The sequence below is a fragment of the Scyliorhinus canicula genome, chromosome 4, assembly GCF_902713615.1.
Source record: "Scyliorhinus canicula chromosome 4, sScyCan1.1, whole genome shotgun sequence".
Taxonomy (NCBI): Eukaryota; Metazoa; Chordata; class Chondrichthyes; order Carcharhiniformes; family Scyliorhinidae; genus Scyliorhinus; species Scyliorhinus canicula.
In genome coordinates, this window is record NC_052149.1 from 58,207,796 (window position 1) to 58,233,402 (window position 25,607).

The 25,607-nt window shown below is 46.8% G+C and overlaps 1 protein-coding gene and 1 long non-coding RNA gene across 2 annotated transcripts in view; one reads left to right on the top strand and one right to left on the bottom strand.

Annotated features, from left to right (window-relative positions):
- LOC119964611 overlaps positions 1–5,993 on the bottom strand; it is a 62,736-nt gene extending 56,743 nt beyond the window's left edge. The window contains exon 1 of the long non-coding RNA XR_005460336.1: positions 5,895–5,993. This is a non-coding gene — a long non-coding RNA (uncharacterized LOC119964611). The remainder of the gene's footprint in view (positions 1–5,894) is intronic.
- Positions 1–25,607, top strand: part of LOC119964610 (metalloprotease TIKI2-like) — a 499,632-nt gene that overhangs the window by 409,072 nt on the left and 64,953 nt on the right. Inside the window, exon 5 of the mRNA XM_038794309.1 lies at positions 2,410–2,500. Within this exon, the coding sequence (XP_038650237.1) occupies positions 2,410–2,500 (91 nt within the window). The remainder of the gene's footprint in view (positions 1–2,409; positions 2,501–25,607) is intronic.

A 25,607-nucleotide genomic window follows, 5' to 3' on the forward strand; every position in this document is an offset into this window, starting at 1 on the left:
GGTCCAATTATTTTACCTGGACTTGCGCACATTTAGAGCAGTACTGAAGGAATGCCGAACTATCAGAAGTGCCACCTTTTAGGGCAGCACGGTGGCCTAGTGGTTATCACAACCGCCTCACGGCGCTGAGGTCCCAGGTTCGATCCCGGCTCTGGGTCACTGTCTGTGTGGAGTTTGCACATTCTCCCCGTGTCTGCGTGGGATCCGCCCCCACAACCCAAAAATGTGCAGAGTAGGTGGATTGGCCACGCTAAATTGCCCCTTAATTGGAAAAAATAATTGGCTAATCTAAATTAAAAAAAAAAAAGAAGTGCCACCTTTTGGATGAGTCATTGAAGCGAGGCTTGTTTGTTCACTATTTCAAGCAGAACAGGGGAGTGCATGGCGAATAACTATCCATGAACCAACATCACTATAACAGTTTATCATGTCATTGGCCGGAATTCTCTGGCCATTGGGATTCTCTTTTCCCACCGGCAGCGTACTCCCGCCCGCAGGTTTCCCGGCTGTGTGGGGTGGTTTCAATGGGAAACCCAATGACAAGTGGCGGGAGTAGAGAATCCCACACCAGCAAATGGCGCGTCACCAACTCACATGTAGCTGGGGGACTGGAGAATTCCACCCAACATCACATTGCTGTTGGGGAGACCTTGCTGTGCACAAGATGGCTGCTGTAATGTCCAAATCAAAACATGGCTTTGTTACATGTAAAGCATTTAGGGATATCCTGAAGTTGTGAAAGATGCTAAATGAAAGAGTGTGGTACAGTGACACAGTGGTTAGCACTGTTGCCTCACAGTATTGTGGACCCGGGTTAGATTCTGGCCTCGGGTGACGCTCTGTGTGGTGTTTGCATGTTCTCCCCGTGTCTCCGTGGATTTTCTCGGGTGCTCTGGATTCCTCCCACAGCCCAAAAGTCTGCAGGTTAGGTGGATCGGCTGTGCTAAATTTCCCCTTAATGTTCAGGGATGTGCACGTTAGATGGGGTTATGGGCTTTCAGGATAGGGTGGGAGAATGGGCCTGGGTAGAGTTCTCTTGCAGAGGGTTGATGCAGTCTGATGGGTCGAATGGCACTGTAGGGATTCCACGATTCTGTGTTAAATGCCGGTTTGTTCCAGGAAGCTCTAAAAACCTATATTTTTCATTTTAGACTTGTTGCTCTGACTGCAGGTGCTTGAGTGGACATAATCCTATACAATTGTAAGGAAGGGGCGGCATGCCACTCGGTGGTTATCACTGGGACTGTGGCGCTGAGGACCCGGGTTCGAATCCCGGCCCTTGGGTCACTGTGCGTGTGGTTTTTGCACATTCTCCCATGTCTGCGTCGGTTTCACGCCCACAACCCAATGATTTGCAGGTTAGGTGGATTGGCCACGCTAAATTGCTCCTTAATTGGAAAAAAAATAATTGGGTACTCTGAATTCAAAAATAAAATTTCCCCTAATTGGAAAAAAATGAGTTGAGCACTCTAAATTTATGTAAAAAAACAGTAGTAAGGAAAAGCTTCCTAAAATGTCCAACGAAATGAACAATTCTCTTCCTGTTTGTTGCCCAATCTGCTGTTAAAAGGTGTAGATTAACTCTTTTGAAAGGATGCACCAAAACTTCCAGGTAGTTTAGCCACTTCAACAGTACAAAACTACCTGTACCAACAGGAATGTAAATGTGCAGAGCCAGGAAACACTTCATTCAGCGACAGTGGCAGTCTTAACTGAAATTTTAGGCCACCCACTCTTTATATTGTACAAATGTAAGTGTTATAACTGAATGTTTGAAGTTCTGATTTTGAACCTTTAATTTAAAAGCTGATTGAGGATAACAAATGTAACATCACTGTTTTGCTTCAAACCAATGCTGTAAATTAAAGGACAAATATAAGAGTGTGAACTGATACTGAGAAATCGGAATGAACTTTTTGATTGTACACGTTGTTTCAAAGCTTTACCATCCCATTAATACTATAGATGTTTAGAGTTATTGCAATTAACAAAGCTTCAGAACACTACACTTAGACACAGTATTGAGGGGAGAAGAATCTCCACACCAATTTTGAATTGTATGAGTTTCCAGTCAGCCAAGAGCTTCCACCAGCCCTACCTGTGACCCAACATTCCAATAATCCTTCGCCAATTAACAGTAAAGTGGTTCTGCACATCGACTTGTTCAACTTTGAAGGTGGAAATAAGCTCTTACTGCTTTCAACACTTGTAGCTCAATATAAACAGATTAAGCGTTGCTGCAGCATTTTAAAATGCTGCTGGACATAACGATAACGTTAATAATGTATCACTGACCGATGCAAACTGTTAAAACTTTTATATAATCAGAGCACAGAAATTGCTCTTGTGTGATGACGTGTGTTGATGACTCCAGCAGCACAGTATAAACAAAACTGTCTTCTATTGCAGGCCATTTCCTTGGGAACAACACTGTGATTGATGTCTTAAGGCAAGCAGGCTATGAAGTTGAACACACCCCTGCAGGACAGCCATTTGAACTGTAAGTGCTTGTATTTGCTGTTTTCAGGCCACTTTCAGTGTTTAACCAGTACAAACCATTAATTGGGAAAGAAAATGATCAGAAACATGCAGTAGATAATGGGGAGCCAATGGATGTGGTATATCTGGATTTCCAGAAAGCCTTTGACAAGGTGCCACACAAAAGGTTGCTGCATAAGATAAAGATGCATGGCATTAAGGATAAAGTAGTAGCATGGATAGAGAATTGGTTAATTAATAGAAAGTAAAGAGTGGGGATTAATGGGTGTTTCTCTGGTTGGCAATCAGTAGCTAGTGGTGTCCCTCAGGGATCCGTGTTGGGCCCACAATTATTCACAATTTACATAGATGATTTGGAGTTGGGGACCAAGGGCAATGTGTCCAAGTTTGCAGATGACACTAAGATGAGTGGTAAAGCGAAAAGTGCAGAGGATACTGGAAGTCTGCAGAGGGATTTGGATAGGTTAAGTGAATGGGCTAGGGTCTGGCAGATGGAATACAATGTTGACAAATGTGAGGTTATCCATTTTGGTAGGAATAACAGCAAACGGGATTATTATTTAAACGATAAAATATTAAAGCATGCCGCTGTGCAGAGAGACCTGGGTGTGCTAGTGCATGAGCCACAGAAAGTTGGTTTACAGGTGCAACAGGTGATTAAGAAGGCAAATGGAATTTTGTCCTTCATTGCTAGAGGGATGGATCTTAAGACTAGGGAGGTTATGTTGCAATTGTATAAGGTGTTAGTGAGGCCACACCTGGAGTATTGTGTTCAGTTTTGGTCTCCTTACTTGAGAAAGGACATACTGGCACTGGAGGGTGTGCAGAGGAGATTCACTAGGTTAATCCCAGAGCTGAAGGGGTTGGATTATGAGGAGAGGTTGAGTAGACTGGGACTGTACTCGTTGGAATTTAGAAGGATGAGGGGAGATCTTATCGAAACATTTAAAATTATGAAGGGAATAGATAGGATAGATGCAGTCAGGTTGTTTCCACTGGCGGGTGAAAGCAGAACTAGGGGGCATAGCCTCAAAATAAGGGGAAGTAGATTTAGGACTGAGTTTAGGAGGAACTTCTTCACCCAAAGGGTTGTGAATCTATGGAATTCCTTGCCCAGTGAAGCAGTTGAGGCTCCTTCATTACACGTTTTTAAGGTAAAGGTAGATAGTTTTTTGAAGAATAAAGGGATTAAGGGTTATGGTGTTCGGGCCGGCAAGTGGAGCTGAATCCACAAAAGATCAGCCATGATCTCATTGAATGGTGGAGCAGGCTCAAGGGGCCAGATGGCCTACTCCTGCTCCTAGTTCTTATGTTCTTATAAGATCACAAGAGGAGTAAGCTATTCAGCCCATCAGGTCTGCTCTGCCATTCAATAAAATGAGATGATTATTGATCTGATTTTAGCCATAGCTCTTATTTTCCTGCCTGTCCTCCATGACCCTTCACTCACTCGCTTGCGATTAAAAATCTGACTAACTCACCTTTGGTTATATTCAATGCCGCAGCCTACGGTGTTCTCTGTGGAAAAGAATTCTAAAGACTAACAGCCCTCTGAAAAAATAAATTTCTCCTCACCTCTGTCTTAAATGTGAATCTTGGGCAGGATTCTCTGATCCTGGGGCTAAGTGTCGATGCCGTCGTAAACGCCAGAGCGTTTTACGCCGGCGTCAACAGGCCCCTAGTAGCAGCGATCCTGCACCGCACAGGGGGCCAGCATGGCACTGGAGCGACTCACGCAGCTCCAGCTGCCGATACTGGCGTCAGAACGGGCGGCGCGGGTCTGCGCATGTGCGTTATGGCCGACGCGAGTTTGCGCATGCGCGCTACGGCCAGCACGAATTTGCGCATGCGCATGGGTTTCCTTCTCCACGCCGGCCCCGACGCAACATGGCGGAGAGCTACAGGGGCCCGGCGTGGAGGAACATGGGCCCCCACTAGAGTAAGCCTGCTTGCCGATTGGTAGGCCCTGATCACGGGAAACGCCACCGTGGAGGCCCCCTCCCCCCCACCAGGCTGCCCCCCGCAACATGAACGCCAAGGTCCTGCCGGGTAGGACCACACGTGAATGGCGCTTGCGGGACTCGGCCCATCGCGTGCAGGGAATCACCTGGGGGGGGGGCCACGTAAAGCGGCTCCCGACCTGCGCCGGCGCCAATTCTCCAATCACCGGAGAATTGGTGGACCGGCATCAGGGTGGCGTCTCGTGAATCGAGGCCCCACCCCCCCACTCCCCCGGCGATTCTCTGACCCAGCGCAGGGTCGGAGAATCCCACCCCATTTATTTTTAAACTCTTCCAGCTGGTTCTAAATTCCCCCACAAGAGAAAACATCCTCTCAGGATTTACCTTGTCAAGCCCCCTCGGACTCTTATATATTTCAATAAGATCACCTTTCATTGCTCAAAACTCCCAATGAGTACAGGCCCAACCTATTCAACCTTTCCTTACAAGGCAGCATCTTCATCACAGGAATAATCCGAGTGAACCTTCTGATTACTGTAAATATATCTGCCCTTAAGTAAGGAGACTACAACTATACCCAGAACTCCTGATGTGGTCGCACCCATATACTATACAGGTTTTTGAAAAATAAATTTAGGGTACTCAATTCTTTTTTTCCAATTAAGGGCAATTTAGCGTGGCTAATTCACCTACCCTGCAAATTTTTTTGGCTTGTTGGGGTGAGACCTACATGGACAGTGACCCAGGGCCGGGATCGACCCCAGGTCCCGACGCCATGATGCAGCGGTGCAAACCACTGTACCACCGTGCTGCCCAATGCCCAATACAGCTGTATCAAGACTTCCCTACTTGCGTTCTACATCCCCCTTATAAGAAAGTCAACATTCTATTTACTTACCTCATTATTTACTGTATGCTGGTTAACCTTTTGTGACTCATGTGCAAGGATACCTAGATTTTTAAAATTTATTTACAGCATGTGGGCATCATTGGCTCGGCCAAAATGTATTGCCCTTGAGAAGGTGGTGGTGTAAAAAAAACAGAAGGTGGTGGTGAGCTGCCTTCTTGAATCGCTGCAGTCCCTGTGGTGTAGGTACATCCACAGTGCTGCTAGGGAGGGAGTTTCAGGATTTTGGCCCAGCGACAGGGAAGGATCAGCAATATATTTCCCAGTCAGGATGGTAAGTGGCTTGGAAGAGAACTTACAGGTTTTTTAAAAATCTCATTCCTCATCATCATTATCTTCCTCTTCCTGTTCCGTTCAATGATCTGCAGCAAAGCAGGATTTTGGAGAAAAATGAATGAGCATTATCCCAGTTTGCAGAAAGTAATGAAGAATAGAGCAGGGGAAGACTCAGAGACTGAGAAAGGAATGGAAGTTTCTGTTTGCGTGGTGCTTTACAGAGGCAACTGTGTTGCTATTCAGACACTAACCTGACACTAGGGTTATGTCCTCATCCTCATCATCTCCAAAATGCAGCACGATTCCCTGTGAGCCTCATGGCCTGTCTCTTGTAGAGTGCCAGGTGTTTCAGTTACAGGCCCTCTGGAGAGCTGCATGTCATGGGCAAATGCACCATTTTACCTGCAATGAGGCTGAGTATGTTATTGAGGAGTGTACTTCAAGTGCGAGGGAAATGCTGAGCCAAGAGGCATAGATGTTATAACCCTGTTAAAATGGAAGATGTTCTAGTATTGTGTGCATAAGTATTTGTAAAGAAAGTGGGAGGCTTTGCTGTAAGATCCAGAGTCAGAAATCTACTTAACTAGATTAATTGTGAAGGGCCGATTATACAAATGTTATTTTTAGAGCATTGCGCTGTTGTCCAGCTTGCCAAAGCTAGAAAACTGAGAGTGGCTTCCTTGGCTGCTCTAGTCGGGTCAGAGAGTTTTCTCTGGCACTGGCCTGCTGGCCTGGGGGTGAGAGAGTTGGAAATTAGTGCCATTTCCACATTCCTCTGTAAATGACATTTTTGGCAGGTTTCTGGCACGCTGCTTCCATTTCATTCTGTTTCATCCAGCACGGCAAGCAGGTCAAACTCAGCGGATTTTTCTCCTCAGTCTCTGAGTGGTGCCCTGCTCCAATCTTTGTTTCTGCAAAGTTCTGCTGCAACATTCTTCTCATGTGGCACAAACACAGTCACAAGACATCCTGTCAGGCCAGCTGACATTCAGTTCACTGAGCTATGCATTTCTCTCCTTACCTGCTGTTCCCCAGTCTGCTGCTGCTGTAATCTTTAGGCAGAACTCATAAAACCTTTTTAGTTAAGGTAATCAGGGATATGGATCAGTCGCAGCAAAGGTCGATGTCTTCAGGAGGGAATGCAGAGCACTGGTAATGAACAGGATATTGAAAGGTAGTGAAGGCCATATTCTCAGCAACTTGTGTACAGTTGAAAAATAAACTAGCAGGGATGGGGATAGGGTGGAGGTGTGGGCTTAAGTAGGGTGCTCTTTCCAATGGCCGGTGCAGACTCGAAGGGCCTGCATTCTATGATTCTATGATTCTCTGTCAGCAGATCAGTCCCACAGGAGACCCCACTGACCCAGATAACAGAAACTAAGGTTCGTGCCTCTGTGAAGAAAACCTCGGGAGGGATTCTCCCGTACCCGGCGGACGGGAGACTGAGTGGCGTGAACCACTCCGGCGTCGGCCCGCCCCCAAAGGTGCGGAGGATTCCGCCGGTCGACGTAGAAGACCTTTGGCGCATGCCAGCTGGGGCCGAAGGGACTCCGTCGGCCGGTGTGGGTCCGCGCACGCGCGGGAGTGTCAGCGGCTGCTGACGTCATACCTGCGCATGTGCAGGGGGGTTCACCTACGAAGGCTGACACGGCTGACGTGTAGGAAAAGAATGCCCCCACGGCACAGGCCCACCTGCAGATCGGTGGGCACCGATCGCGGGCTGAGCCACCGTGGGGGCATCCCCCGAGGCCAGATCATCCCGCGCGCCCCCCAGGACCCCAGAGCGCAATTCCCGCCGAATCTCCAGTGCCGGAGACTGGATAGAGTAGAGTTGAGGAATCGCAAATGCAAAGGACCCTGGTGGGAGTTATATACAGGCCCATATGTGGGGCAGAAAATAAATCAGGAGATAGAAAAGGCATGTAAAAAAGGCAATATCACAATAATCATGGAGACTTCAATATGCAGGTGGACTGGGAAAATCAGGTTGCTAGTGGATCCCAAGAATCCACTATTTGTGGATTTTGTGGAATGTCTAAGAGATGGTTTTTTGGAGCACCTTGAGGGAACAGGCAATTCTGGATTTGGTGATGTGTGAAGAAGCAGACTTGATGAGGTAACTTAAGGTGAAGGAACCCTTAGGGAGCAGTGACCACAATATGATAGAATTTACCCTGCAGTTTGAGAGGGAGGAGCTGCAATCAGATGTAACAGTATTACAAGTAAATAAGGGTAACTACAAAGGCATGAAGGATGAGCTGGCCAGAGTTGATTGGAAAAGGAGCCGAGCAGGGAAGACAGTGGAACAGCAATGGCAGGGGTTTTGGGGGGTTATTCGGGAAGCACAACAGAAATTCATCCCAAGCAGGAGGAAACATGCTGGGGGAAGGACGAGGCATCCATGGCTGACGAGGGAAGTCAAGGACAGCATAAAAGCAAAAGAAAAAGCATACAAAGTGGCAGGGATCAGTGGGAAACCTCAGAATTGGGATGCCTTTAAAAGCGAGCTGAGGGCAACTAAAAAAGCAATAAGGGGATAGAAGATGAAATATGAGTGCAAGTTAGCGAGTAATATAAAGGAAGATAGGAAGAGTTTTTTCAATATATAAAAGGTAAGAGAGAGGTAAAAAATAGACATTGGACCACTGGAAAATGTGGCTGGAGAAGTAATAATAGGAAACAAAGAAATGGCAGTCTTCATAGTGGAAGACACCAATGGGATGCCAGAGCTCCAGGATAATCAGGGGCAAAGGTGAGTGCAGTGACCATCACTAAGGAGAATGTTCTGGGGAAACTGAAAGGTCTGAAGGTGGCTAAATCGCCGGGACCGGGTGGACTACACCCCAGGGTTCTAAAAGAGATAGCTGAGGAAACTGTGGAGGCATTAGTGGTGATCTTTCAGGAATCACTGGAGGTAGGAAGGGTCCCAGAGGGCTGGAAAGTGGCGAACGTAACACCACTGTTTAAGAAGGGAGGGAGCCAGAAGATGTGAAATTATAGGCCGGTTAGCTTGACTTCAGTCATTGGTAAGATTTTATTGTTATTAAAGATGAGATCGCAGAGTACTTGGAAGTGCATGGTAAAATAGGACTGAGTCAGCACGGCTTTGTCAAGGGGAAGTCATGTCTGACAGATCTGTTAGAGTTCTTTGAGGAGGTAACAAAGAAGTTAGACAAAGGAGAACCAGTGGACGTGATTTATTTCGATTTCCAGAAGGTCTTTGACAAGATGCCGCATAGGAGACTGTTAAATAAGTTAAGAGCCCATGGTATTAAGGGTAAGATCCTGGCATGGATAGAGGATTGGCTGACTGGCAGAAGGCAGAGAATGGGGATAAAGGGGTCTTATTCAAGATGGCAGCCGATGACTAGTGGTTGTGCCTCAGGGGCCAATGCTGGGACCACACTTTTCACAATATGTATTAATGACCTGGAAGAAGAAACTGAATGCACTGTTGCTAGGTTTTCAGATGATGCAAAGATCTGTAGAGGGACAGGTAGTATTGAGAAAGCAGGCGGGCTGCAGAAAGACTTGGACAGGCTAGGAGAGTGGGCAAAGAATAACAGATGGAATACAATGTGGAAAACTGTGAGCACTTTGGAAGGAGAAATGGAGGCTTAGACTATTTTCTAAATGGGGAGATGCTTAGGAAATCAGAAGCACAAAGAGACTTGGGAGTCCTTGTTCACGACTCTCTTAAGGTTAAAGTGCAGGCTCAGTCGGCAGTTAGAACATAGAACATAGAACAGTACAGCACAGAACAGGCCCTTCGGCCCTCAATGTTGTGCCGAGCCATGATCACCCTACTCAAACCCACGTATCCACTCTATACCCGTAACCCAACAACCCCCCCCTTAACCTTACTTTTATTAGGACACTACGGGCAATTTAGCATGGCCAATCCACCTAACCCGCACATCTTTGGACTGTGGGAGGAAACCCACGCACACACGGGGAGGACGTGCAGACTCCACACAGACAGTGCCCCAGCCAGGAATCGAACCTGGGACCCTGGAGCTGTGAAGCATTTATGCTAACCACCATGCTACCCTGCTGCCCCAGGCAAATGCAATGTTAGCATTCATGTCAAGAGGGCTAGAATACAGGAGGAGGGATGTACTTCTGAGACTGCATAAGACTCTGGTCAGACCCCATTTGGAGTATTGTGAGTAGTTCTGGGTCTCGTATCTAAGGAAGGATGTGCCGGCCTTGGACAGGGTCCAGAGGAGTTCACAAGAATGATCCCTGGAATGAAGAGCTTGTCATATGAGGAACGGTTGAGGACTCTGGGTCTGTACCCAGAGGGGGGATCTTATTGAAATACTTACAGGATACTGCGAGGCCTGGATAGAGTGCACGTGGAGAGGCTGTTTCCACTTGTAGGAGAAACAAGAAGCAGAGGACACAATCTCAGACTAAAGGGGCAATCCTTTAAATCAGAGATGAGGAATTTCTTCAGCCAGAGGGTGGTGAATCTGTGGAACTCTTTGCCGTAGAAGGCTGTGGAGGCCAAATCACTGAGTGTCTTTAAGACAGAGATAGATAGATTTTGATTAATAAGGGGGTCAGGAGTTATGGGGAGAAAGCAGGAGAATGGTAATGAGAAAAATATCAGCCATGATTGAATGGCGGAGCAGACTCAATGGGCTGAGTGGCCTAATTCTGCTCCTATGCCTTGTGGTCTTATGGTCTTATCAGCAGATGGTGCATCTGACAAGTGGCAACACACCGTGGCCGTTCGCAGGTCACTGATTTATTCAACTGGTCTGTGACCACAAGAGCTTCCTGTGTAAGTGCACTTGTTATCCTGTCTGTTGCCATGAAGCCTTCCTTTTCCAGTCTCCGGTGCTGCTGCAGCTCTTCATGCCACTACCCAAATTCAGTGGCTGTCCCTTGAAGAGATGATTTCTTACCACCATACGTGACTCTCAGATAAATGCACTGCAACCAAATCCCTCTGCTCACAAGGAGCAGCATCAAGCAGGCAATCAGGCTTCTGTTCCAGGGCTTGGCATCATCGAGTGGCATCCAGAGGTACACGACTGAAAGCATCTCATGCATTGTTGTGGCCTGCTGCACGCTTCTTAGCATGATCCCCAGAAATGAGTGGACCTTGAAGAAGGTGACATACCAAATCGGCACAGCTCGTCAGAGGCGGAGGAGCAAGATCTTCAGCAACGGGGTGCGAATGCTGAGCAGGGAGGTGGCAGGGGCTGGCACAGGAGTCTAAGCTCTCATTAGGATGGCATGAATGCCAGGGCACCTCTGATCCAGGCATATTTCGCTGGATATTAGTCACCGAGCAAGACTGCACGCTCTGCAACATATTTTGATCTGTCTGTCAGGACACTTCCATTGAAGATACAACATTGAATGGACCCACTCATATCGCCAATGCATTGTGCATTGCCCTGTGGTCTCACTTACCCTCTTCAAAGACCATTTCTTCCATTCACCATTTTATTCCTCTTTTCCAGTGTTGCTATTAAATAATGGAATCTCACACATCTGGAATACTGTGTCAACATTGTCAGTATTAATAAGGAGTTAGAAAGTGCATATTTACAAGTGAATTAAGCCCCAGTGAACTATTAAATGTTCTGAGTGAGGTGTTGTGCTTTGTTCTCAGCCATTTCTACATGGCGTTCCCCTTGTGGCCACAAATGAGGTGGAAATGGCCTGCTCTCTAGTTTCTGGCAGTCGTCCTTCTCATGAAGATGCTAATGGGGGCACCGCCAGAGGCTGCTGCACTGGCATCAATGCCTCTGCCACATGACCCTGCTGCAGAGAATGTTCCTCAGTTAGAAGGGCTGAGGAGGCCAATGATGGTGATGGGTCTGTGAGGGGTGGCCCCCTCATCCTCTTTGATGACTGCCTCAATCCTTTGGCACTCTGGTTTGCTGGAGGGGACAACTAGCTGGGGCACAGCTGGCATCTACCATATGCATGTTTGCACAATCAGCGCCACTGACGAGTCCATGATACAGAGCATTGTATGCATTTTGTGTATGCCAGTAAATTGTTCCAGCAGCCACTCTGAGGGCTGCTGCATATATATGGCTCTCAATGAGGCTGGCCGCTCTCTCATTGAAGGAGTTCAAAGCTCTGAGCCTCAGCGGGGCATTTGAGCTGGACGGACTCCTCCATTCTCTGCCCACGTACCTGCTCAACCTCAGGGAATGTGGGTCCACACCTCTCTCTGTCGATCAAAGTGCATGCTCCTGTCTCGTGATTCTTGGAGGCCTGCATCTGATTCCAGATGAATGCGGGTGGGTCTGCACAGCTCCCCTGAGGGGGTCTGCCTCCATCACCTCACCCTGTGCTGTTCACCCAGGGCCACCCTTTCTAAGTGCTCAGAAGGACCCACCAATGTGAGTACGTCTGTACTGTGGAGGGGTCATTTGAATGATGTGAAGGCGCTGGTTCAGATTCTTGAGGTACCCTCGGTGATGCAGCTTACCCCGTCCACAACTGACCCTGTGGAAGACAAGAAGAAGGAGATGAAGTGAACTCGTGACAGGAGAGGCCTGTATAGCGCTGAGGCCTCCTATTGCAGCAGAGGCATTGTTATGCTATCAGATGGGGTAGAGTGCATTCCATCCCCTTCATTTACAGAATTTCATATATTTTCACCCTCCTCCAGGTATTCCCTCTTGATCATCCTGGGATACATTTTTCCCTTGTTCTTAACCTGCTCGGCTGATGTGTATCCTGGCAGCTGCAGACCAAGAGGCCTGCCATTTGGGTCTAATATCCCCCTCACCATTAGGCTAATTTAAATATGCACCACCCGTTTTAGGCCATGGTCTCCCAGCTCCTGGTAGTTACCGGCTGCTCCGGCCAGGCCTCAGTACTGAGCTCCAAAATCGGAGACCAGATGTGATGGCCACACTGGGGGGCTCAGAGGTCATTTGAACCCCTGATGGTCAGGGCAGGGCAGGGCAGTGTGCTGACATTGTCTGTGGTACCCAGGCAGTGCTAATCTGGCACTAAAGGGCTGTCAGGTTGGCACTGAAAGGGTGCCAGATTGGCATTGCCAAGGGGCGGGGCCTGAGGGGCCATTCCCATGAAAAAGATGGATAAATAGAGGGTTTGAAGGTGGAGGGAGTGAAGGGGTTATGAAGAGTAGGGGGTGAAGAGGGGAGACTGAAGGGGGGTCCTCAGCTACCCCATAGCGGAGGTATGCTTACTTGAAGGGGGGGGCAATGTCACCCTCATGCCTGGGTGGTATGACGTGGGGTTACTTGGGCTTTTAATGATGGGGGGAGGTTGCCCCTCCAGGGTCAAGGGTTGGGAGTGTTGCGCATGCCTGTGGGATGTTACGATATCCATGGGCGGGGTGCTTGGGGGATCCTCAATCTCATGCCGGCATCTTTAGTTTCCCACTGCAGAAAAAAATGAGAAACTCCCCAAGCTCCAAAGAAATGACCAAGAGTGGGTGAATAATGAAAATGAATACTGGTCTAGATCGCACCCAAACACCCGGCAGGAATAACCATGCCAACCTGCTCAAAATGACATTACGGGCACGATCGACCTGAATGGGATCAGAGTCCCATAGTGCCATTAGGGAGTGGAACTAAAAAGCAGGACCTCAAAGATAGTAATCTCAGGATTGCCACCAGTGCCACGTGCTAGTGAGAGTAGGAATGGCAGGATAGCTGAGATCAATACGTGGCTTGAGGGATGGTGCAAGTCGGAGTGATTCAAATTCCTAGGACATTGGAACCGGTTCTGGAGGAGGTGGGACCAGTACAAACTGGATGGTCTGCACCTTGCAAGACCACAACCAAAGTCCTAGGGGGAGTGTTTGCTTGCGCTGTTGGGAAGGATTTAAACTAATATGGTAGGAGGGTGGGAACCGATGCAGAAAGTCAGAGGGAAGTAAGGCGGGGACAGAAACAAAAATCAAAAAGGGCCACATGACATCATAAGAATTATTACAGGCAATAAATGTTTTTTAAAAAACAACCCTGAATGCTCTGTGTCTCAATGCAAGGAGCATTTGTAATAAGATTGATGAATTAACTGCGCTGACAATCATTTTTTAAAAAATGTTCATTCTCCTCCTTTTTCATATTTTCATCCAAATTTAAACCCACCAACAAGCAATCAACAATAACAAATACAATGTCAAACCCTGGTCAACAATCCCATCCTTCCACCAATCTCCAGAAAGCCCCCACCATTTTAAATACAAACATCAAAGAAAAGGAATCAGGAATCCACCATCCACCCATACATAGACACCTGCAATATACACAGTCCAACCCTCCACCCCAATCCCCATACCACTCAACTAATGTTTGATGTCATCCAATCCTTGAAAGTGCATAATGAACAAAGCCCATGAATCGTAGAACTCATACATCCTTCCCCTCAACTGAAACTTCACCTTCTCGATTGTTAAAAATTCCAACAGATCCCCCGCCATACCAGAGCACAGGGTGGAGAGACTGACTTCCACCCCAACAGGATCCACCTTTGGGTGCTCAGCGAGGCGAAGGTTATAACATTCGCTTCCAATGCCGGCTGATCCGATACCCCGAATATGGCCTCCAGAGGGCCCGGCTCAAATCTCACATGTACCACCTTTGAAACTACCCTGAAAGCCTCCCTCCAATACCCTTCCAGCTTTGGACAGGACCAAAACGTATGAACGTGATTTGTTCCCCCCCCCCCCCCCGCAATGCTCACAAACATCCTCTACCCCGTCAAAGAGTTGGCTCGTCCTTGCCTTTGTGAAGGTGTCTCATATACCACCTTCAGTTGTATCAGCCCTATCCTCGTGCACAAAGTTGAGGCATTCACCCTCTGGAGCACCTCACACCATAACCCCTCCTCCATGCTCTCTCCCAACGCCTTCTCCCATTTTGTCTTAATCCCCTCCAGCAGTGCCTTCTCTTCTCCCAGAATCGCCCTATAAATCGTTGACACCACCCCCTTCTCCATTTCCCCGTCTTCACCACCTCCTCCAACACTGTGGAGTGCGGCGCCACTGGAAAGCTCTGTATCTCCTTCTTAGCGAAATCCCAGACCTGCATATACGTAAACATTTCCCCCTGCCCCAACCTATATTTCACCTCCAGCTCCTTCAGTCCCGCAAACCGGCCCCCATAAACAGATCCTTTAGTGCTCTAACTTCATTCTCCTCCCATCACCGAAAATTCCCATCCCACTTCCCTGGCTCAAACCTGTGATTCCCCCAAAATCGGCATTTCCCTTGATCCCGTCCCCAGCCTAAAGTACTGGCGCAACTGCCTCCAGATTTCAATATTGCTACTACTACCGGACCCTCTGAGTATTTCCCCAGGGCCATCGGGAGCTACAATCATTAATGGATATGATGTAATTGGGATCATTGAGACCTGGCTCCAGGGTGACCAAAGATGGGAACTCAACATCCAGAGGCATTCAATATTCAGGAAAGATATAAGGAAAGGAAAATGAGGTGGGGTAACGTTGCTGGTTAAAGAGGACAACAAAGAAAAATACAACACAGGAACAGGCCCTCCGGCCCTCCAAGCCTGTACCGCTCATGATACCAACCTTTGCCAAAACCCTCAGCACTTCCTTGTGCCCTATCCCTCTATACCCATCTTATCCATGTGTTTGTCAAGATGCCTTTTGAACGCCGATAGTGTATCTGCTTCCACAACCTCCCCTGGCAACGTGTTCCAGGCACTCACCACTCTCTGCGTAAAAAAATCTGACAATCCTCAACACTATGCCACTCCACCAACCTTGGTGTCATCCACGAACTTACGATTCAGACCAGCTACATTTTCCTCCAAATCGTTTATGCACACTACAAACAACAGAGGCCTAAGCACCAATCCCTGTGGAACACCACTAGTCACAACCTTCCATTCAAATAAACACCCTTCCACTGCTACCCTTTCTTTGCCTGTTGTGACTGAGCCAGTTCAAAGGAGATTAATGCAATAGTAAGGAAGTACATTAGCTTGGGTGATGTGGAATCTGTAGGGCTGGAGCTGCGGAACACCAAAGGGCAAAAAATGTTAGCGGGAACTATGTACAGATCACCAAACAGTAGTTGTGAGGTTGGGGATGGCATCAAACAAGAAATTAGAGATGTGTACGTCTCGTAGTAAGGGTACCTGCTGTTATTATGGGCGACTTCAATTGGGCTAATCAAACTGGTAGCAATGCGATAGAGGAAGATTTCCTGGAATGTACGAGGGGTGGTTTTCTCAACCAATATGTCGAGGAACCAACTAGAGAGGAGATTAATTAGCAACGTTGTGGTGTGAGATCCTTTAGGAAAGAGTGACCATGGTATGTTTGAATTCTTCTTTAAGATGGAGAGTGACACAGTTAAGTCTGAGATTAGGGTCCTGAATTTAAAGAAAGCTAGCTTTGATGGTATGATGCATTGCTAGGATAAACTGACAAAGGATACTTAATGGATTGATAGCGGATAGGCAATGGCAGACATTTAAAGAACACATGGATGAATAATTGTACATCCCTATCTGGCGCAAGAGAAAGGCGGGGAAGGTGGCTCAACCATGGCTAACAAGGGAAATCAGGGATAGTGTTAAAGCCAAAGAGAAGGCATATAAATTGGCCAGGCGAAGCAGCAAGCCTGAGGATTGGGAGAAATTTTAAATTCAGCAGAGGAGGGAAAAGTGTTTAATCGGAAGGGGAAAATAGAATACTAGAGTAAGCTTGCAGAAAACATAAAAACTGACTGCAAATGCTTCTATAGATATGTGAGGAGAAAAAGACTGATGAAGACAAATGTAGGTCCCTTACAGTTAGAATGAGGTGAATTTATAATGGGCAAAGATATGGCAGATCAGTTGAATAAATACTTTGGACCTGCCTTCACTAAGAAGACATATATAATACTGGGGGACAGAGGGTCTGGCATGAAGGAGGAACTGAAGGAAATCCTTATTAGTCAGGAAATTGTATTGGGGAAATTGATGGGATTAAAACCCGATAAGTCCCATGGCCTGATGATCTGCATCCCAGAGTACTTAATGAAGTGGCCCTAGAAATAGTAGACGTATTGGTGATCATTTTCCAGCATTCTATAGACTCTGGAAGAGTTCCAATGGATTGGAGGGTAGCTAATGTAACCCCACTTTTTAAAAAAGGAGGGAGAGAGAAAACGGGGAACTGTAGTCCGGTTAGTCTGACATTGGTGGTGGGGAAAATGCTGGAGTCAATTATTAAGGATGAAATAACTTAGCATTTGGAAAACGGGGACAGGATTTGTCCAAGTCAGCATGGATTCGTTAAAGGGAAACCATGCTTGACAAATCTTCTGGAACCTTTTGAAGATGTGACCAGTAGAGTGGACAAGGGTGAACCAGTGGATGTTGTGTATTAAACTTTCAAAAGACTTTTGACAAGTCCCATACAAGCGATTAGTGAGCAAAATTAAAGCTCATGTCATTGGGAGTAATGTATTGATGTGGATAGAGAACTGGTAGGCAGACAGGAAGCAGATTGTGGGGACAAACGAGTCCTTTTCAGAGTGGCAGGCAGTGACTGGTGGGGTATCGCAGAGTTCAGTGCTTGGACCCCAGCTGTTCACAATATACATTAATGATTTGGATGAAAGAATTGCATGCAATATCCCCAAATTTGAAGACAATAGTAAGTTAGGTGGCAGTGTGTGCTGTGAGGAGGATGCAAAGAGGCTGCAGGGTGATTGGACAGACTGGCTCAGTAGGCAAATACTTGGCAAATGCTTGACTGGGTAAATATAAGGTTTTTCACTTTAGTGGCAAAAACAGGAAGGCAGATTATTATTTGAAATGTGGCAGTTCAGGAAAAGGGGAGGTGTGACGAGACCTGGGTGTCATGGTGGAACATTCACTGAAGGTTGGCATGCAGGTAGAGCAGGCGGTGAGGAAAGCTAATGGCACACTGGCCTTCATAGTGAGCGGATTTGAGTATAGGAATAGGGATGTCTTGCAGCATTAATACAGGGCCTGGTGAGGCCATACCTTGAGTATTGTGTGCAGTTTTGGTCTCCTAGTTTGAGGAAGGCCATTTGTGCTATTGAGGGACACCAGCGAAGGTTCACCAGACTAATTCCCGGGATGGCAGGACTGACATATGAAGAAAAACTGTATTGACTGGGCTTGTACTCACTGGAGTTTGGAAGAATGAGAGGGGAGATCATAGAAACATAAAATCCTGTTGGGACTGAACAGGCTAGATGCGGGAAGAATGTTCCTGATATTGGGGACATCAAGAACTAGGGGTCACAGCCTAAGAATAAGGGGTAAACCACTCAGGTCTGAGATGAGGAAGATCATCTTGGGCGGGAGTCTCCGACCCCCTGCCTGGTCAGAGAATCGGCGAGTGGCGGCGTGAATCCTGCCCCACCGCTCCGAAGCAGGCTGCCGAATTCTCCAACGCCAGTTTTTGGGTGAGGTGGGGATCACGCCGCGCCGGTCGGAGGCCGTTGGCAGTGCCCCCCCCCCCCCCTCCCGGCAATTCTCCGGGCCCCGATGGGCCGAGCGGCTGCCCGGTTTTGGCCAGTCCCGCCGGCGTAAAATGGACATGTTCCATCATGGCGGCACCTGGCTTGTAGGCCAGCTCGGTGAGTCCCCGAGGGGGGGGGGGGGGGGTGCATGGCGGCCTGGCCGCAATCGGGGCCCACCGATCTGCGGGCGGATCTGTGCCTTGGGGGAACTCTTTCCTTCCGCGCCGGCCTCTTTAGGGCTCCGCCATGGCCGACGCGGAGAGGAACCCCCCGCGCATGCGCAGGAACACGCGCCCGGTCTGCGCATGCACAGAACCACGCCGGCGGTTCTGCGCATGTGCCAACTCGCACCAACCCTTCGTTGGCAGTGCGCCAACCCCTCTGGTGCCGACCTAGCCTCCGGAAGTGCAGAGGATTCCACACCTTCTGTTCGCACCGACACCGGATTAGTTCTCGTCGCTCTTGGCGCCGGCGTCGGCCCATCATGTCAGTTGCGGGAGAATCCCACCCCTTCTCTCATAGAGTTGTGAACTTGTGGAATTCTCTAACACAGAAAGCTGTTGGGGCCAGTTTGTTGGATATTTTCAAGAGGGAGCTTAACGTGGCCCTTGGGGCTAAAGTGATCAAGGGGTATGGAGAGAAAGTGAAAGTGGGACACTGAATTTGCATTATCAGCCGTGATCATATTGAATGGTGATGCAGGCTCAACGGACCGAATGGCCTACTCCGGCACCTATTTTCTACGTTTCTATGATTACCTCAGAGTACTGAGAAACACCACGCTATCGAATGGCCCTCCCAACCCCCCAACGTTATCCCTAAAACCCCAACTCATGTATAAGGGGATCCTCAGGACCCCCTCCCTCAACCACATAGGACACCCCCGGGCACGATCCTCATCATGGGGAAAATGCCATCCTGGACACCTTGACAGTACCAAGCTGGCAGTGCCAAGGTGCCCAGTGACACCAGCAGTGCCAGGGTGCCACCCTGTCCAGAGGGCAAGCACCTGGAGGCCTCCTATCCTCTGGGAGACCCCCATGACTGCTGTTCCATCTCCTTCCCATTTATGGAGACTAGCACTGAATGGCACATGCCCGAGATCTCCAAGGGGAGGGAGCTGGATCTCATGCCTTTGGTAGATCATGGGAATGCATTTTAGAGTGAGACAGAGTAATATGCAGATTTGCTGAAAAGTGATTGTGCCCCAATGGGCAGCATTCGCATTGCAATGTCTCCTGAGATCGCGTTAGATCTTGGGACGCACAGCGGACCGGGTAGATCCCAGAAGAGGGCTAACCTGGCATCTACTGGCCACCAACGCGCTGCCTTTCAGACATTACGCGGTCGGTAGATCTCGCCCTCAGTCATTTTTTAGGAGAATTGCACCCATTATTTAAGATTTTAATACATCCTATTGCTGTAAAGAGATATAAGCGTTAACTATGTTTGGATATTTTGCCTTTCCGTATGTGCTTATCACTATGGCAATGCTGTGGAGCTCGGACTTGTCATAGTCATCCCTTCATACTTGGGGTTTGTTTGATTTAAGTGGTCGAGCTCTTGAAATGGCTCTTTGTGTTCTTGTGTTGTCTTTGTCTGGCTGAATTTGAAGGTTGTGCCCTGTTAGCAACTGAATCATGCTCTGACTTCTATCAAAGGGAAACATACTCTTCTCACTATGACTGCAGGGTAAAATCTCAGTTTGCATTGGAGCCCAAACAGTCTCTTTCTAAATATCTATAAGTGCAGGGAGGAAACTGCTGTGTTTTGAATGGAGAGCAAATAACCATTTTTTCCCTCTGGAACTGTGGACTTGATTTGGGAACTGACAGATAATAGACAGCTACATGGAGATTTGAGAGCACTGCCAATAGACAATTCCTTTGATTTTCAGTCTCATTTATCATCCACAAATGGATGAGGGTAACTGCAATGATTTATAGCTCCTATATGAAGTTATTAAAGGATGATGCACTGAAGGGCTGTGGATTCAAAATGCTCCTTAACTTTGTTCTGTTCTGGCTCTACAACAGAGTTTATTACATTACAGCACAGTCACTTAATCATCAACTCTTATACTGTAAATCTTTAATTTTAATGCATTTTTCCTCCGCTTCCTGTAGAATCTCCATTGCAGAGAAAGGAGAATGGAAATCTCAATAAGATAACCACCTGACAATAATTATTCTGGTCAGCTTGATAATGATGATTTAAAAATGTGAAAACAGTTTCCCCCCAACCCAATCTCTCACAGAAGGTTAACTTAAATTAGAATACAGTTCTGCTAGTACTGTGCCAAATTGGCCATATTTCTGCATGGTTCCATAGCAACAGAATGTTCAAACATGAGGGCATCGCAGTCATATCTTCTCCTATACACACCCAACATTCAATACAAGTATATTCTCTCAACAGGTTTCACTGAAACTTTGATTAATTGTTCACCTCCTCGATTCAGGGACATTGAAGGCTCATTACTCCTTCCACTGTAGCCTTGATTAAGATAAGCAAACGGTAACCAATTTCATGATTCCAAGTAACGTAATGCATAAAATATTCTCCTCCGACCCAATTTCATTCTTAGCTAAATATTTGTCCAGCTCCTTTCTCAGAGTTAATTAATGTAGCATTAACTTTTTTGACTAGCATGTACATTTCATCTGCCTGCTACACTGCAGGCATTTTTTTTTACTTCTAATTCCTAGTCTTGTTTGAACTTGCTACTTTTGTATTCTCGCCTTCTCACACTGCACTTGGTTTAACTTTCTTGCATTTCCAATAACCACTCTTCTTAGCATTTCAAAATCTGTCATTATGCCCTTTTCTTCAAAGACAGCAAACTTTCCTTCTAACGCCTCCTTATAGCTCAAGAGTTTAAATCATACATCAATGTCCTTTTATGTCCACAGTGTTCTAAATGTGGCCCTATCAATGAGTTATAGTAGTCTGTTTTGACTTATGATTATAATACCCTTGAGATACATCCCGATACAGTATTTTCTAAATATGCCAACAAAGTCAGATACCAAAAAGGAAGCTCGGCTTTGTGCCAGCCTTTTCTTTGTTTTCATGAGGATAAGGAAATCACAGATCCTATAGATAAATTCTGCTTAAGATCAGCTTTCTTCTGATAAACATTTACTAATCTTAAGGGGGCCCAATTTTGCTAAGAAAGAACAGCAAATGGCTGATAGAAAAGTTAAGTTGTTCACAAATGCCTGATCCATTGGGGACCATGGAATATTTTATAGCTTTGTTCCCTTGGAGCACGCTGTAAAGGTCCAGCGCTGATTGCTGAGAGTAAAGTCAAAATGGATCAGTGCAAACTGAGAATAGTTCAAATTTAAAGCTTTTTTTCCCTTTAGTTTCCAATTTCATTTTGTCTTTAGTTCAATAAACTCTTTTGATACAAATAAAAAGGTACATCAGATCGCAGTTGAAAGTAATTCTGAGACGAGCTTACATCAGGCGTCAGTTGAATAATTGTACAGTAAGATTTTGTTTATTTTATTGATATCTATCAGATCAATTATTCCTTCTTAGCCCAAATGATCAATCATATACTTTTTAAAGAAAATTCTAAATAATGGGCAATTTATCGTGCCAAACCACCTACTCTGCACATCTTTAGGTTGTGGGAGTGAGAACTGCGTAGAAACGGGGAGAGTGTGCAAGTTCCATACGGCCAATGGGCTGGGATTGAACCCAGGTCCTCAGTGTTGTGAGGCAGGAACTAGACACCACACTTGTAATCTGCTTGCCCTATTCACACAGTTATCTGGGACCTGTGTGAATAGGGCAAGCGAGTTATTTCCTTAGCGACTCTGCTTCAATACTTGTAAATGAGCAGCACAGTGTTTGATCAGGTAAACATTGAACACAATGTCAAATCAGGTGCAGAAAACAAAATAAGGAGATGGAAAGAAAGATTGGATTAAGGGAAGGAGAACAAAAGAGATCAAAATAGAAAATAAACAAAAAAATATTTATTTGTTTTATTTTTTTTAATCTCCAACCATAATTAAAGGCTGCAGAAATGAGACTCCACACTTGTAAAAGTTATGTTTCAATGCCAGAAAGTTTATTTGACAGTAATCAGGAGTTATAACATTGTTAAAAGGTTATTTACACTAGGTTGTACAATCCCTAACTTTTTCTGCTAAATTTAGTACTTTACATATCAAGAAAATGCGACAACATAATATTTTTAAAGAATTCTTTTCACTGGCAATCTTCTCAATGAGATAACATTATCATTCAGGTTTTGGAGGAGCAGAGCATCTCGGACAGCAACATCCTGATCTACGCAATCAGCCATGCATGAGCATTGCTAGAGGTTGCTGGCTGATTACATGTAAATATAACCATGTGCATGTTTTTGATAATTCTGTAGCCAAGCCTGTGATTCTCATTCCAGTAATAGAACATAGACCATACAGTGCAGAAGGAGGCCATTCGGCCCATTGAGTCTGCACCGACCCACTTAAGCCCTCACTTCCACCCTATCCACTTAACGGAATAACCCCTCCTAACTTTTTTTTGGACACTAAGAGCAATTTAGCATGGCCAATCCACGTAACCTGCACATCTTTGGACTGTGGGAGGAAACCGGGGCACCCGAATGAACCCATGCAGACACGGGGAGAATGTGCAGACTCCGCACAGGCAGTGACCCAAGCCGGGAATCGAACCTGGGACCCTGGCGCTGTGAAGCCACAATGCTAACCACTGTGCTACTTTGCTGCCCTATAATGTCAATGGATGAAAAATCATTGAGTGCGGGTATGCAATTTCTTGGCATGTGCTTCTCACATGTGTCCAGAACAGTAAAACAGAACATCTGACCTCAGAACCTTGCAGCCCCATATATTGTGGAGCTGGGGCAGCAAATTAAAGAGTGGAAATATATACATTTAAAAAGAAGAATCCCTGGGAAAAGGATCACATTAAATAAATTTATTTCAATAAATTCGCAATACTTTTTGAAACAGAGGGGGAAAAAAATGTATACAGATAATGCCATTCAACCCATCTAGCTTAATTTGCGAGAGAATTCTAGGGTCACCCATCATTGCATCTAGGTGATTACTGAATGATTCCAGGGTATTTGCCTCCACGGTTCTACCAGAAAGACCATTCTAGGATCAAGCTTTTCTATTCAAATTATCATCCAGCATACCTCTGTAAGATCCCCTTTCATTCAGTTCCAGCTCATCTTCAGTAGCCAAAATTTAACTGGACAGTGTGAATTCATTACAGTTGCTCCTCACCTTCCCGCCTCAATACCTTTATTCAACAATGATAAAAATTCTGATCAGCTGCCAGTAAAGTTTGCAAACTAAGCTTCCCTATTTCAGCATAACATTGTTGATATAATCTGTTATTTGATAAAGGCAGCAAAACTTTTTTATCAGTGTATGATTTCCCCCCAAAATAACAACCGTTGGATTATGAAACATATTTTTGCTTTTGAATTCATAGTGACACACCATTGTACCTCCATAGATAGATCACATCTGGCACCAGACCATTTAGTTTGTCATTATATATCAGACAGAGACATTATAAACATTTAAAGGAAAGCAATGGAGCTTTGGAATGGCAGATAAGCGTACCATTTAGGCTTCAAGATTTGAAAGCTTCAGAAACCCAACACAAAAGGCTTTTCTTCAACTGGTATTTTAAAACAAATATTGGAATGGTTTGAAATTACTGCATTCTGAAAAGATTCTGCTGACTGTACTCATCACTGCCCATTCATTGCACCTTATTCGCTTGCAGTTATTAGATCGACATTCTGGTTTTTAACTATAGATTTTAAATGGTTTACATTTATATTTATCCTAATGATCAGCAAGATGCCTGATGGTTTATTTGTCACCACAGAGTGTAAGGTTGAGCTACTTAAATCATAACGGGACCAGGTTTGATCTTTAGTCTGTTTTACGTCAGTTGGTACCGCCTAGTTGACAGTGGTAGGGATACTAGAGTGAAAAAAGGACAAAATCAGCAGTGAACATGGCAAATGTCCATGGTCTGGATATTAACAGGATCACAAAAGGCAGGGGGGATGATGATGTTATGGAATAGTAAGCTTGGAAGTCCAGGATTCCCCCCATGCTGTGGGGCTTTAACTTCATAACATGGGCTGGATTCTCCGGGAATCGGCAAAATGGCGTCGGGCCACCCCAAAAACGCGGAATCCTCTGCACCTTCAGGGGCTAAGCCAGCGCCAGAGTGGTTTGCGCCCCGCCGACCAGCGTGGAAGGCCTTTGGCGCTGCGCCAGCCGGGGCCGAAGGGACTCTGCGCAGGAGCGTCAGTGGCTGCTGATGTCAACCCCGCGCATGCACGGGGGGGGGGGGGGTGGGTTCACCTTCATGCTGGCCATCGCGGAGGCTTACATGGCCGGCGCAGAGGAATAGAGTGCCCCCATGGAACAAATCCGCCCGCGGATCGGTGGGCCCCAATCGCGGGCCAGGCCACTGTGGGGGCGCTACCTGGGGCCAGATCGCCCTATGCCCCCCTCAGGACAACGGGGCCCGCCCACGCCGCCAGGTCCCGCTGGTAATGGACCTACTCCAACCTATGGCGGTGGGACCTGCATAGAACGGGCGGGACTTTGGCCCATAACGGGCTGGAGAATCGGCGAGTGAGACGTTGCAAGCGGCCGCCAACCGGCGCGGCGCGATTCCTGCCCCACCCAAATCTCCAGCACTGGAGAATTCAGCAGCCAGCGGGGGCAGGATTCACACCCCCCCCGCCAGGCGATGGGTCGGAGTATCCCGCCCCATGTGCCTTTTTCTCCTGACAGGTTCTGTCTGGAAGTCAGTCTGATTGGCAGACTTGGCTTCCAGTCAGCTGGGGAGCTCCTTGTAGCAGGCCATACAATAAGGTAGAAAAATGCTATAAACTTCAGGGGAGTCCGATCCCTGATGTTGAGGGATGGAATCCTATCCCCGACCTATCCTTTTGTGTTGTGTGGGTGCGGAAGGGTGTGATCTTCGATACCTGGGAGGTGGGTTGTTTGGCAGGGGCTGGGGGAGGGGAGGTGGGGGGGTGGAGAGGTGGTGGTGGATGGGGGAGGGGTGGTGTGAGTGGTGACTATGGGCCTCGGAGGGGTTTGCTCCCCTATCCCGCAGGTGGGGTGAAGAAACGTGTGCTCCCATAGATATTTGATCTTTGACCCCGGCAGCCTCTGTATATGGGGTTCTCTGATGGACAGGGAGCTTGGGGGTTGGGAATAAACATTCCTGCTCTTCCTGACTCATAAACAGTGCTGTAAAGGCACTTAATTTTCCCCAAGACGATCCTTGCCTCACTTCAACTTTCTAATTACCCAAACCTCACCGACCACTGTAAAACCTGTTGACCAGATTAACACAGACGTTGCCAGGCTCATTAAAATATTTAACTTACCGACTCACCTTCCAGGAGTGGCTTGGTTGGCCACTCTTTACCCACTTCCACAAAACAAAGAAGTGGATAAATTAG